Source organism: Capsicum annuum, chromosome 3 (assembly GCF_002878395.1).
Source record: "Capsicum annuum cultivar UCD-10X-F1 chromosome 3, UCD10Xv1.1, whole genome shotgun sequence".
Classification (NCBI taxonomy): domain Eukaryota; kingdom Viridiplantae; phylum Streptophyta; class Magnoliopsida; order Solanales; family Solanaceae; genus Capsicum; species Capsicum annuum.
The window spans coordinates 13,327,774-13,340,233 of NC_061113.1; the positions used below are offsets into that span (position 1 = coordinate 13,327,774).

The 12,460-nt window shown below is 36.8% G+C and overlaps 1 protein-coding gene across 1 annotated transcript; it reads left to right on the forward strand.

Moving 5' to 3' along the window:
- Positions 1-234: 234 nt before the first annotated feature.
- Positions 235-2,347, forward strand: LOC124896573 (formin-like protein 20). Its single transcript, XM_047408147.1, has 2 exons — positions 235-380; positions 481-2,347. Exons 1-2 carry the CDS (start codon positions 235-237, stop codon positions 2,345-2,347), a joined length of 2,013 nt encoding a protein of 670 aa, XP_047264103.1.
- Positions 2,348-12,460: the final 10,113 nt, after the last annotated feature.

Below are 12,460 nucleotides of genomic sequence, written 5' to 3' on the forward strand. Positions count from 1 at the left end.
TAAATAATAGTTTTGATGTTGCTTCTATTTTGTTTGTGCTTCAGAATGTCGACTCATCTATCGATGCACCAGTGTATTTTTTGTGACCAAATCATTTACGGTTTTCAAGAACTAATAATTCATGTTGAATCTCATCAAACACACCAACAAAAGGAGATACATGTCGCAGAAGGTTCAAATACTCGTAGTGTACCATTATCAAAGCCTTCAGAATTAGTTGAACATGTAAAAACCATGAGAAACAAAAGAGCTAATGCACAGTCACCATCACCACCATCGTCATTTCGTCCCCACTGGGTTAGAGATAATGTTAGTGACACAAATGTGTATGTAAACCAACAACTATCAGGGTTGCCGCCACCTTCATTCTCATCAGATAGGTGAAGTACTTTTCCTCTTTTTAGGTTAATTTTTTTATGTTGCTTGACCTCGAATATTTAACATTTTTTATGTTGCTTCCCTTTCTATTTTGTTTTTCAGGATGTCAACTTATCCATCGCTGCTCCATCCCCCTTTTCATCCCGAAATTGTTCATGCCTATCAAGAATTCATAAATCATGTTCAATCTCATCCAATCGACCAAGAGATAGATGCTATTGTAGGAGGTTCAAACAACATAAGTAAACCATTACCAAAACTTTCAGATGTGATCCAACATGTACAAACCATGATAAACAAAAGAGCCAATTTACAATCACCACCGCCACCACCAACACCAATACCTCCATCATCATATCATCCCCGATGGGTTAGAGATAACATTAGTGATAGAAACATGCATGTAAACCAACAACTACTGTTGCCACCACCACCACCATCCTTATATCGTCACTGTCCAATTAGAGGTAATGCCGATTGCATGGATGTTTATATTAATCAGAAGCTATCACCACCACCAACACCCTCATATCTTGCCACCTCTATCAGTAATCATGATGACAAAGATTTCTATAAAAACCAACAACTACTGCCACCACCATCACCACATCTTGCCACCTCTATTAGTGGTAACCATAATAACAAAGATCTGTATACAAACCAACAACTACTGCCACCATCACAAACCTCATATCTTGCCACTTCTATTAGAGGTACAAACCAACAACTACTGCCACCATCACCACCACCCTCATATCTTGCCACCTTTATTAGAGGTAACCATGATGAAAAATATCTGTATACAAACCAAAAATTACTGCCTCCACCACCACCAAATCTGTATACAAACCAACAACTGCTGTCACTACCACCACCACCCTCATATCTTGCCACCTCTATTAGAGGTATCCATGATGACAAAGACTTGTATACAAACCAACAACTACTGCCGCCGCCGCCACCACCCTCATATCTTTCCACCTATACAAACCAACAACTACTGCCTCCACCACCACCACCCTCATATCCTGCCACCTCTATTAGAGGTGATCATGGTGACAAAGATCTGTATACAAACCAACAACTACTGCCACCATCACAAACCTCATATCTTGCCACTTCTATTAGAGGTACAAACCAACAACTACTGCCACCATCACCACCACCCTCATATCTTGCCACCTTTATTAGAGGTAACCATGATGAAAAATATCTGTATACAAACCAAAAATTACTGCCTCCACCACCACCAAATCTGTATACAAACCAACAACTGCTGTCACTACCACCACCACCCTCATATCTTGCCACCTCTATTAGAGGTATCCATGATGACAAAGACTTGTATACAAACCAACAACTACTGCCGCCGCCGCCACCACCCTCATATCTTTCCACCTATACAAACCAACAACTACTGCCTCCACCACCACCACCCTCATATCCTGCCACCTCTATTAGAGGTGATCATGGTGACAAAGATCTGTATACAAATCAACAACTATTGTCTCCAGCACGACCACCCTCATATCTTGCCACCTCTATTAGGGGTAATCGTGATGACAAAGAGTTGTATACAAACCAACAACTACTGCCACCATCATCACCACCCTCATATCTTGCCACCTCTATTAGAGGTAACCATGATGGCAAAGATCTGTATACAAACCAACAACTACTACCACCACCATCATATCATCCTCTCTCAATTAGAGGAAATGATAATGACAGAAACATGCATGCAAATCAATTCCAAAAAATGCTTCAACCAACAAGAAGGACCTATGTTCGAGGTTCAAATTCAATACCTGTTGACCTAAATGAAACTGCTCCTCAGTTAGCAAGACCATATATAAAGGAGATGGATTTCCCTATCATGCACAGAACTGATCCAACTCAGTTGAAATTCACACCACAGGTCATTTGTGATAACGAAACTAGCAGTGTGGACGTAAGCTTAAGTCTTTAAGGCCAAAAGCATTCATGCCTAAAATGTTTATTGTAAATTATCTGAACTACCCATTGCTTGGATATTCTATTTCAAGTTTTTTTTCCTTATTTACAAAGTTGTATTAACCCCCTTGAAGTTTTAGTATAGCTTTTCTCTGTGTCATTGAAATTCTTTTGTGTTGTTACTGTAGTCTAAAATCTTCTTATATATGTTGGTATCATTCATTCCAGAATTCTACGCATCATAATTTTCTTTCTAAAATTAAAAAATTACTATTTAATCAAATAGAAGCCGCCAAAATGTCTGTCAGAGCCCAGAGGTACTTAATATAATCAGAACTACTATAAATTCTAGTTGGACTAAATGGGACAGACATACAATTTTTCCACCGCGGCATGAATATTCATAATATTATATCAAAATTTAATAGCTCATTCTCTAATGAAGGAAAACAAATGATTAGCCCTAAGTATTTACTACGTCAACTATTATGAAAATCTTAGTTCTAGATTCAATTTTATGTACTAACTTAAACTAATTATTAAACAAACAACAACATACCTAATATATTCTCACAAAGTGGGGTCTGCAGAGGGTAAGTGTATGTAGTCCATACAACTACCTCTGCGGTGAGATAGAGAAACTGTTTTCGATAGACCCTTGACTCAAGACAAAAACATGCTAGAAAAGAAATGGTAAGGTCGTTTGGTTTGAGGTATAAGGTATAATAATTTCGAGATAAAATGTTGGATTATTTTATCCTAATGTTTGGTTGGAGGTTTTAGGCAGTCCTGTGAGGTATAAGGTATAATTAAGGGAAACAAATGATTTGCCCTAAGTATTTACTATGTCAACTGTTATGATGATCTTAGTTCTAAATTCACTTTTATGTATTAACTTTAACAAATTATTAAAAAATAATTAACAATACTAAAATACATGATTTTTCAATTAAATTTTCAATGGAATCCGTAGAAAATTGATATTAAAGTTTACACTTCAACAAAAGTTCACATCTTTTAGTAATGTAATGTACAACACTGTCATTTTATATTAAATCCATTAAAAAAATTCTAATCATTATGGGGTAAACTTTGTTGCAATAATGATTCATCATAGACAAAAAAGAACTTAGAAATGTTATTTTAACTATTTATAACACCGTTGATGTTAGGGAAAAAGATTTTTCCTTTTTCAAATAGTGTTACAACATGAAGAGACACATAAAAAAAGGTTGAAGTAGACCTCGTGTATCGTCCATGTTCAATTCGTTACATTTACAACAGGTTTGACAGAAATACATATATGTAAAAAAGCATCGATAATTAAATCAGTTCGCCAAAAGAAACATGTTCGAGGTGCAAATGTAATAATTATACAATTAAATGGAAGTATCTTTTGAGTGTAAAATTAGACCATACATCAATCTGTTGGATTTTTATATTATATAAAGACCTGATACATCTTATTCCGCTTATGTTGATAACGAAATTAATATGGATGTATGACATAGTAGAATATAATGTTTGACGTATTGAGCGTACAAGTGTACGTGTGTATATATATATATATATTTCTCTCTCTATATATATATATGATAAATTACATGTGATTTACATCATTACATGCATTCATTTTATGACATAGTAGAATGTTTGACGTATTGTTATGTATTTTTTTCGATATTAATACGGATATTGCTGCATTAATACACATTGTGGGTTGTAAATTGTAATATTGAACACCGTGTTAGGTTAGCTTTCTGTACGTGTGATTTGCTATTAATCTTCTTGTATTAAGGTATTGTAGATGCTCTATGTTTAGCTTAGTTTGGGTATAGGATTTGTATACGATGTTTTCTCTAACTTTATTCAATTATTATAATATTTACCTTTATCTAGCTATTGATGTTATATATGTTTTGCAAAATGATGATTTAATAACAAATGATAATTTTACTTTGTGGGTAGATGTTTAATTGTTTTCCTCAGCTACATACATTTGGATCATGATAAAGAATTTCTTTTTAAAGATAGTATAAGACGTGAAAAGATATTTTTATTTAATACACATAGGTATCGAAAATATTTGATCTAAAAAAGAAAAAATGTTAAGTTTTCTAGGACAAGTTTTTCTACTTTGAGAAAAAGAACGAATTCATGATTACGTTTCTTTTGCTGGATATGGTTTTTCAAATTAAAAAGCTTGCAATATTTCTTCAATCTTATAATTCCTCTTATTGGAAGAATAATAATATATAGACTCTTCATAAGCATTTACCATGAAAGTAGTGTGATAATCCAATTCTTAATACATGTAGATTGGAATGTACATACCTGTAAACCGAAAAATGGGCACAGCTAATTACTACTACAATATTATTTTCTAATAAACTATAAGATATTATTTTAAATATAATTTGGTAACTAACGCCCAAAAAAATAAAGGACAGTGAGTCCGGTATACTAAAACTCTCGCTAAGAGATTCGGAGAAGGATCGAACCACAATTCACAAAGGTAGGATCGAACCACAATTCACAAAGGTCTATTACATGCAACTGTATCTTGCATTTCTGCCCGAGGCTGTTTCCATGACTTACACCCGTGACCTCCTAATTATATTGCATCAACTTTATCGATTATATTAAGACGCCCCTTTTAATGTCAAAAAAAATACAAAGTAAAAATTATTAAATATAACAATTATTTAACTATTTATACAAAAATGACAATAGTATATCTAAAAAGAAAAAAAAACATAATACATAAACATGTCCTTTAACTTGGTCTCAAGTTCCTTCTATAACCTCCAGTTTTGGGTATGCAAAGTAGACACTTAAACATGTATAAAGTTGAATAATTAGACATACACGTCCTATGTGGCATATACACGCAGGATGCCATCGTCACGACCCAAATCGGGGTCTGGCCATGACGAGTATCCCAAGCCAACCAACGCTCGGGGTATGGCCATGGCGAGTATCCCAAGCCAACCAACGCCCGATATGACCCCTAGCCTTACCTCAAGAGCACATTAATAATAATAAACAGCGGAAGCCTGCCAAGGTAATAAGAGAAAATATAAATGAAAAAGAAAGTTTGAGAGTCAAAACGAAACAATAATAATATCCCGATACTAGCCACAAAATCCTCTAATCCAAAGTATATCAATTAACTTGGGACATGCCTCCGATAATAACAAAAGAAATTCAAAAGAGATAGACTAATAAATGAAAACTAAGAGAGAGTCCGGCTCTTCTGAAAGATGGAGGGCTCACCACTTCACAGCTGATCGACAGGAGTACCAAACCACCTAACGCTGCACAGGGGTCACAAGAAAAATCAGCGGAACCTACATCATGAAACAGTGTAGCGTTCGGGGACGATTAGTACATCGAGTGGTGGCATGCAACCCAAGAAAAGGGATAAAATAAATGTGTTTATCAAAAATCCAGTCATAAACCACATGCACAACAATTATCCACATATATAGGATATCAGAATCGAGGAAAGGGACATGAAACATGATCAACCTAGAGGCATCCACAGACTATATGGGTCCGGATCCCCTTGCCGGAAGGCCTCCAATCCATATTAGCCGCATGTACCGAGGAAATGGCTAAAGACATCAAAGCGACAACCGTCCAAAATATAATGTGTATCTAGACACAATATTCCTAGACCCCTCAACGTCGGCAAACGTGGTTTTCAATGTTGGTCGCCCCCGGGATTACACCTTCTCGGTGAGCTACACAACTCCTTTTAAGCCCAAATTTAAATAATTTTACACATAACATCAACCATTAACAGAGAATTTTTTATTAAGGCATTTCTAACTTGGTATCATCATAACAATAGACTTGCAAGCTATTTCAATTATGTCAAACCATAGCCATTTAATCGATTGGACTCCAATTTTTGATTTAAAATCCAAAACCATTGTAAGACCCTAAAAAAAATTTCAAGCCTACCTCAGTCCTTTATAGCATGAAAAGAGATCCCAGACTTAGAAAATTTTAAGGTAAGTATTGACACTTAGTTTTATTTTGGCCTCGATACTTCTATAAACTTATTTTCGACCCTTACGACCATAAAATATCAATTTTTAGGATGATTCATGATCACGAATGTTAGTAGGTGTTCTCGGATGAGTTTCAGATTTTTTGAACATCATTTGAGGCACGTTTGGGAGTCTAAAATAGTGGATCGATGCGATGTCGACGCGTCGCATTGCCTATCATGTCAATAGCTATTTTTTCCCAGCTCTCAGTGTAAAATCCAGTAAGCCGACATGATCTCGACGCATCGCATCGGCCGTAGCATTGACCCAATTGAAGCGGCGCATCGCTAGGCACATTTTCAGTAATTAAAAGCCCGCATCCAGAGGGGTATTTGGGTCACTTTCCCACTCCTATTCAGCTCTAAAATACGAGATTAATTATTTTTACTGGCAAAAATCACCCACTTTCTCTCAATTTCTCTCAAGAACATATCCTAGGGCATTCAATTTCAAGTTTAAGCTTCAAGAACACACCATCAATTTCCACAAATTTGATTATCAAGGTATGTTAGGTATTCATCCAAGGGTTTCCTTCTACCCTTGGAGCTCAAGAATCTTTTTGAAACTACAAGTTTATTGTTTTCATGAATTCCATGATTTTACTAGACTGTATTGATATTCATGATAATTGTTTGGGTTTTGATCCATGGTAAATTGCAAATTTCATGTGAATTAAAGAGCATGTGGGTAGTGTTGTATGATCTCATGTTAAAACACTTGAATTTGCAAGTTAGAGTTATAATCATGATGTTTATATATGTTGTTGGTTATTATGCGCATAAATTATGCCCTCTAAGTGTTTGATAGAATGTCCATGTGAGTGAAACAGTGAAATCATGACATAATAGTATGTGTACAAGTTCATGCCTTACAAATGTTTGATGAAATACCTCAATGAATGAATGAGTTATGACAAGTGACTAGTTATCATGCTTTCAAGATTGTGCTATGTTTTACTATCTACACCATCGAGTCCTGGGGGTATTCAATACCCAAAAATCTAGCTGTTTACATAGAATTATAGTAACTTCAGAATAGTCTTAGTAATGTCACGAACAGTAGTACTCAGTGATTCACAGAACTCAATGAAGTCAGTCCAGTTCAGTCAGTAACATGATCAGTAATAGTTCAGTCCGGCCTAGTACAGTCTAGTGATCAGTTTAGTGTTTATTTAGTTGGGATTAAGATTCATCACCGAGTGAACCCAAGGATGGGGGCTCACCTGCCAGTTGAGGGTGTGATCCTTAGCAGCAGTCCTTGCATTCTAGAACTACGTAACTAGCATAGATTGAGATATCAACCTGCCAGTTGAGGGTTGATAAGGTGTTTACCTGTCAGTTGAGGGTAATACCGTTCTCATTAGAGTACCTACCAGATGAGGGTGACTCTTCAACTTGTCTTTACCCATAGTACCGTATTGACACCCTTCTAATTGGGGTTACAGGTTGGACCTCAATCAGTTCAGAGAGGGGCATATCATTTAAATAATTACCTCCCACAGTCTCAATTTAAAACTCAGTATAAAACTTAGTTCAGTTCTACAGAATCAAAACTATCAGTTACAGTCACCCAGCTCAGCATAGAACTCAGTTCAGTTCTATAGAATCAGGACTGTCAGTTATAGTCACCCAACTCAACATAGAACTCAGTTTAGTTCTACAGAATTATGACTATCAGAAATAGTTACCCAGTTATCAGTAACCCAGTTACTAGTAACTCAGTTATCAGTTAGCCAGTTATCAGTACTCACTATTCAATTTCAGCGTAACCTCAGTTATAATATATATTTTTATATAGTTATACGCTCAGAAATGCAAAGTGAATTAGTAGGTACAACAGTTTTAGTTATACATACACTCTCTTCCAAGTTGCATTCATACTATTTAGTCAGTTATTGAATATGCATATGAACCCATGCATATCAGCCTACCTCACTTATCATACCAGTACATTCAAAGTACTGACGCATACTCTTTCTTTTCTCTATGATGTCTCATATCACAGGTTTAAATGCACGGGCTCCTGGTCATACTTAGCAGCTCAGACTATCAGCAACTTACTTAGTGGTGAGTCCTTATAGTTTAAGAACAGAGTTATTATTTTAGTATCTCAGTTTATTTCAGTAGTCAGAGTTAGTTGGGGGCTTGTCCTATCAACTCCCTATTCAAACAGTTAGAGGCTTTCAGAATAGACTATTTCAAATAGATATTCAGTTTTCAGTAGCTATTTATTAGAATTTGATTTTAGTTGTGAACCTTATGACAGTTTCAGTCTAATTTCCTCAATATTATAGTATTATTATTCAGTGATTTCAGCAGGTACCAGTCATAGGTTAGCTTTTGGTCCTTCAAGATCGTAAGCACCATGTGACGTCCAACGTACAGACTCAGGGCATTACAAACTTGGTATCAGAGCCTAAGGTTCAACAAAGTCCTAGAAAGTCTGAAATCCACATCTAATAGGGTCTTGTTCATGGATGTGTAGCGCACCACACTTATGGATGAGAGGTATGAGGTATTTTAGGAAAGGTTTCCCTTCTTTCAGTATTGTATTATGTGAGTAAGCATGAGCTCAAGTTAAACTCTCTGTCTAATTCAAGTTTTCTTTTCATTTAAAGAATATGCCTCCCAAAAAAACTAATGGAAGAAGAATGGGAAATCAACCAGCACCTCTACCTGTTCAGGCAGATCCTCTGGATGAGCATATTTCCTATGCAAAATTCAGAGGAAATTTCACCATCCTAGCTCATTCTATGATGGCCCAGAATAAACATCCAGTTGTTGTCTAAGACAACTTAGTGGCCAATACTGTTGCATCTAGAATTTGGGACTTCACCCGAATGAATCCTCCATCATTTATAGGATCTAAGTCAGATGAAGACCCACAGGAATTCCTTGATCGGGTGCAGAAAGTTACAAATATTATGGGGGTAACTGCTAGTAAGAGTGATGAGTTGGCCACATATCAGTTGCAGGATATGGATCACTCATGGTTAAAGTAGTGGAAGGCAGAGAGGGATGTAGATGCAGGGCCCATAGAATGAGAGGAGTTTACCACTGCTTTTTTGGATAGGTTCTTCCACTGGAGTTGAGAGAAGTAAAGATTTTAGAGTTTATTAATCTGAACCAGGGAAACATAACAGTGAAGGAGTAGTCTCTCAAGTTTATTCAATTATCCAAATACGCTCCTCATGTGGTAGAAAATAGTAGGTCTAAGATGAGTAAGTTAATGTCTAGTGTGTCTAACAGTGTGGTCAGGGAGTGTATGACCGCAATGCTGATTAAGGATATAGATATATCTAGGATTATGGTCCATGCCAGCAGATAGAAGAGGCTAAGACCAAAGAGAAGGAGAGGGAGGATAAGAGAGCTAGAACAGGTAGCTTTAACTTTACTCAGCCTAAGTCAAAGGGTGGTAATCATTCTTAGTTCCACCCAAAATCTTTTGTTCCAGCTCCGTCCTCAGCCAGTGCTCCAATATCAAATTCAAAGATAGTAATAGAGATAGAATGCCAGTCATTAAGCCTCAGGGTAGTGTTAGCAGTGCCCGAACAAATCCTCTTTGCCAGAAGTATGGCAGAAACTATTAAAGTGTCTGCAGAGCTGGTAGTGATGTGTGTTTTGAGTATGTCAAGCTAGGTCATAGAATCAGAGATTGTCCTCAGTTGGGTTCACAGGGTCAGTTTATTTTCCCCCCAGCTCATTCCGGTCTCCCGAATCAGTAGGGTGCCGCTTCCAGTGCCACCAGTGGGCAGCACCCAAATAGACTCTACGCACTCCAGTCCCAACAGGATCAGAAAAGTTCTCCTGAAGTGGTCACTGTTACGTTACAAGTTTACCATTTACATATTTATGCTTTGCTAGATCCAGGAGCTTCTTTGTCTTTTGTAACTCCGTATATAGCTGTTGACTTCAGAGTCAGCCCTGAAATCCTAGTAGAGCCCTTCTCAGTCTCTACTCCAGTAGGTAAATCTATCATAGCTCGGTGGGTATACAGGAACTGTCCGATTATGGTATCTCAGAAATTTACTTCAGCAGACTTAGTAGAATTAGAGATGATAGATTTTGACGTTATTCTAAGCATGGATTGGATTCATTCATACTATTTAGTGGACTCTAGAAAAAGAGTTGTCCACTTTTAATTCCCGAATGGACCTGTCCTATAATGAAGGGGTAGTACTTCAGCACTTAGGGGTCAGCTTATTTCCTACCTTATACCAAGAAAAATGATATCCAAGGGGTATTTCTATCATCTCGTTTGATTTCAAGACTTTAGTTGTAATACCCGTGCCTTTTCTTAGCTTGAAAATCATCTCAAGGATGTTAAAACTTGCTTTGAAATATGAATCTATTTTTGTACACATGATATTTTTATGATTTTCACTTTCCATCACGTGGGAAATTGATTAATCTTTCCATCGATACCAATTTCATCAAAATTTGGTGTCTAATGAGAAAGTTATGTTCGAAATACAGAACATAGGAAAATCGCCCAGGTGCGATGGTAGAGGCGACGAACCATCAGACATACGACGTACCATCAACCAATACCATCACATGGAGGTAGTAGACCCACGTTCTGGAAAGGTGCAACGGCAAGGTCAGATGGACCGTTGACCATGCGACATTCCGTTGCACCCCCATCGTTATAGTTAGGCAGTGTACCCCAGTTCTGTTCCAGTCCGATGGAAAGGTCTGACGGACCGTCGACCATGCAGAGTACCATCGTGACCCACCATTGGATAAATTGCTCAGTCATTTTAATACATTTTAATAGGGATATTTTGGTTATTTAGCACCCGTCTATATATACCCATTAATACACGATTTCAACCACTTTATTCATTATTATTTCACAAATAAGATTAGGGTTTCTCTCTAATATCAATCCCCAAGAACAAAATCCAATCTTCTTTAAGAGATTAAGAAATTTTCAATTCTCTAAGTTCAAGAACATCATCCCAGGTATGCATAGTGTTCATTCATGGACCCCTTTCGTCCATAAAGTCCAAGAATCCCTTTTCTAAACTCAAGTTATGAATTTTCTTCATGTTTTCATGATTTGACTGCTTATGTTCATGTTGATAAATGTGAAATTGGATTCTACTCCATGATTGTTGATAATTTCTATGTGGGTTTAATTACTATAGCCATAAATTCATGCAACCCTAAGATTTAAACCTTGAATGATGAAATTAGAATTGAATAATGATGTTTACATGAACCATGCCTACAATATGTTCGATCAAATGCCTAGATGAAGGAAAATTTCCTAACTAGCATGATATCATGAAATCGCCATGTATGTACAAGTTCATGCCTATTACATGTTTGATGAAATGCCTCTATAAATGTATCATGGTGATTGTTATGTATTCAAGTAAGTCATGCGTTATAAGTTTTCTTCCATCGAGTCCTGGGGGTACTTGTACCCAAAATATTAGTTGTGTGCTTAGAGCTATGTCATGTTTTCATGATACTCTCAGTCAAGCTATGAACTCTTAGACTTCATACAGTCTTATGACTCTTGAAATCTCCATGATCTCATGAACTCAGTCAGTTGTCAGATATCACTAGTATTTCGTCAGTCAATGGAATTCAGTAGTTCAGCTCATGTTCAGTTCAGTAAATCATGTTCAGTGTCCATTCAGATGGGAGTAGAAATTAGCACCGAGTGAACCCAAGGATGGGGACACACACTATCAGATGAGGATGTGATCCTTAGCAGTCATCCTTATATTCCAGAACTATATAGCCAGCATAGGTTGAGACATCAATACTGTCGATGAGGGTTGATGAGGTGGATTAGCACTGTCAAATAAGGACCCCATCACTCTTGTATAGGGGAAACTATCAGATGAGGGTCACCCATAACTTTTCCTCACCAGTGGCATAGTATTGACACCCTTTCAATTGGGGTTACAGATTAGACCCCAACTTAGCTATAATGGCGTCTCAGGGGAATGTTGGTTAAATACTACTTCCCATAGTTTTATGTTATAGAATTAGGACTGTCAGTCTCAGTCAATCAGTTTCAGTAGTAGAACTTATCTATTTCTTTAGATTTCAGGA

Coding starts and splice junctions, on each gene's coding strand:
- LOC124896573 (XM_047408147.1), top strand. CDS start 235: ATGAGAAACAAAAGAGCTAATGCACAGTCACCATCACCACCATCGTCA. Junction 381..480: donor CCTTCATTCTCATCAGATAG/GTGAAGTACTTT, acceptor TTTGTTTTTCAG/GATGTCAACTTATCCATCGC.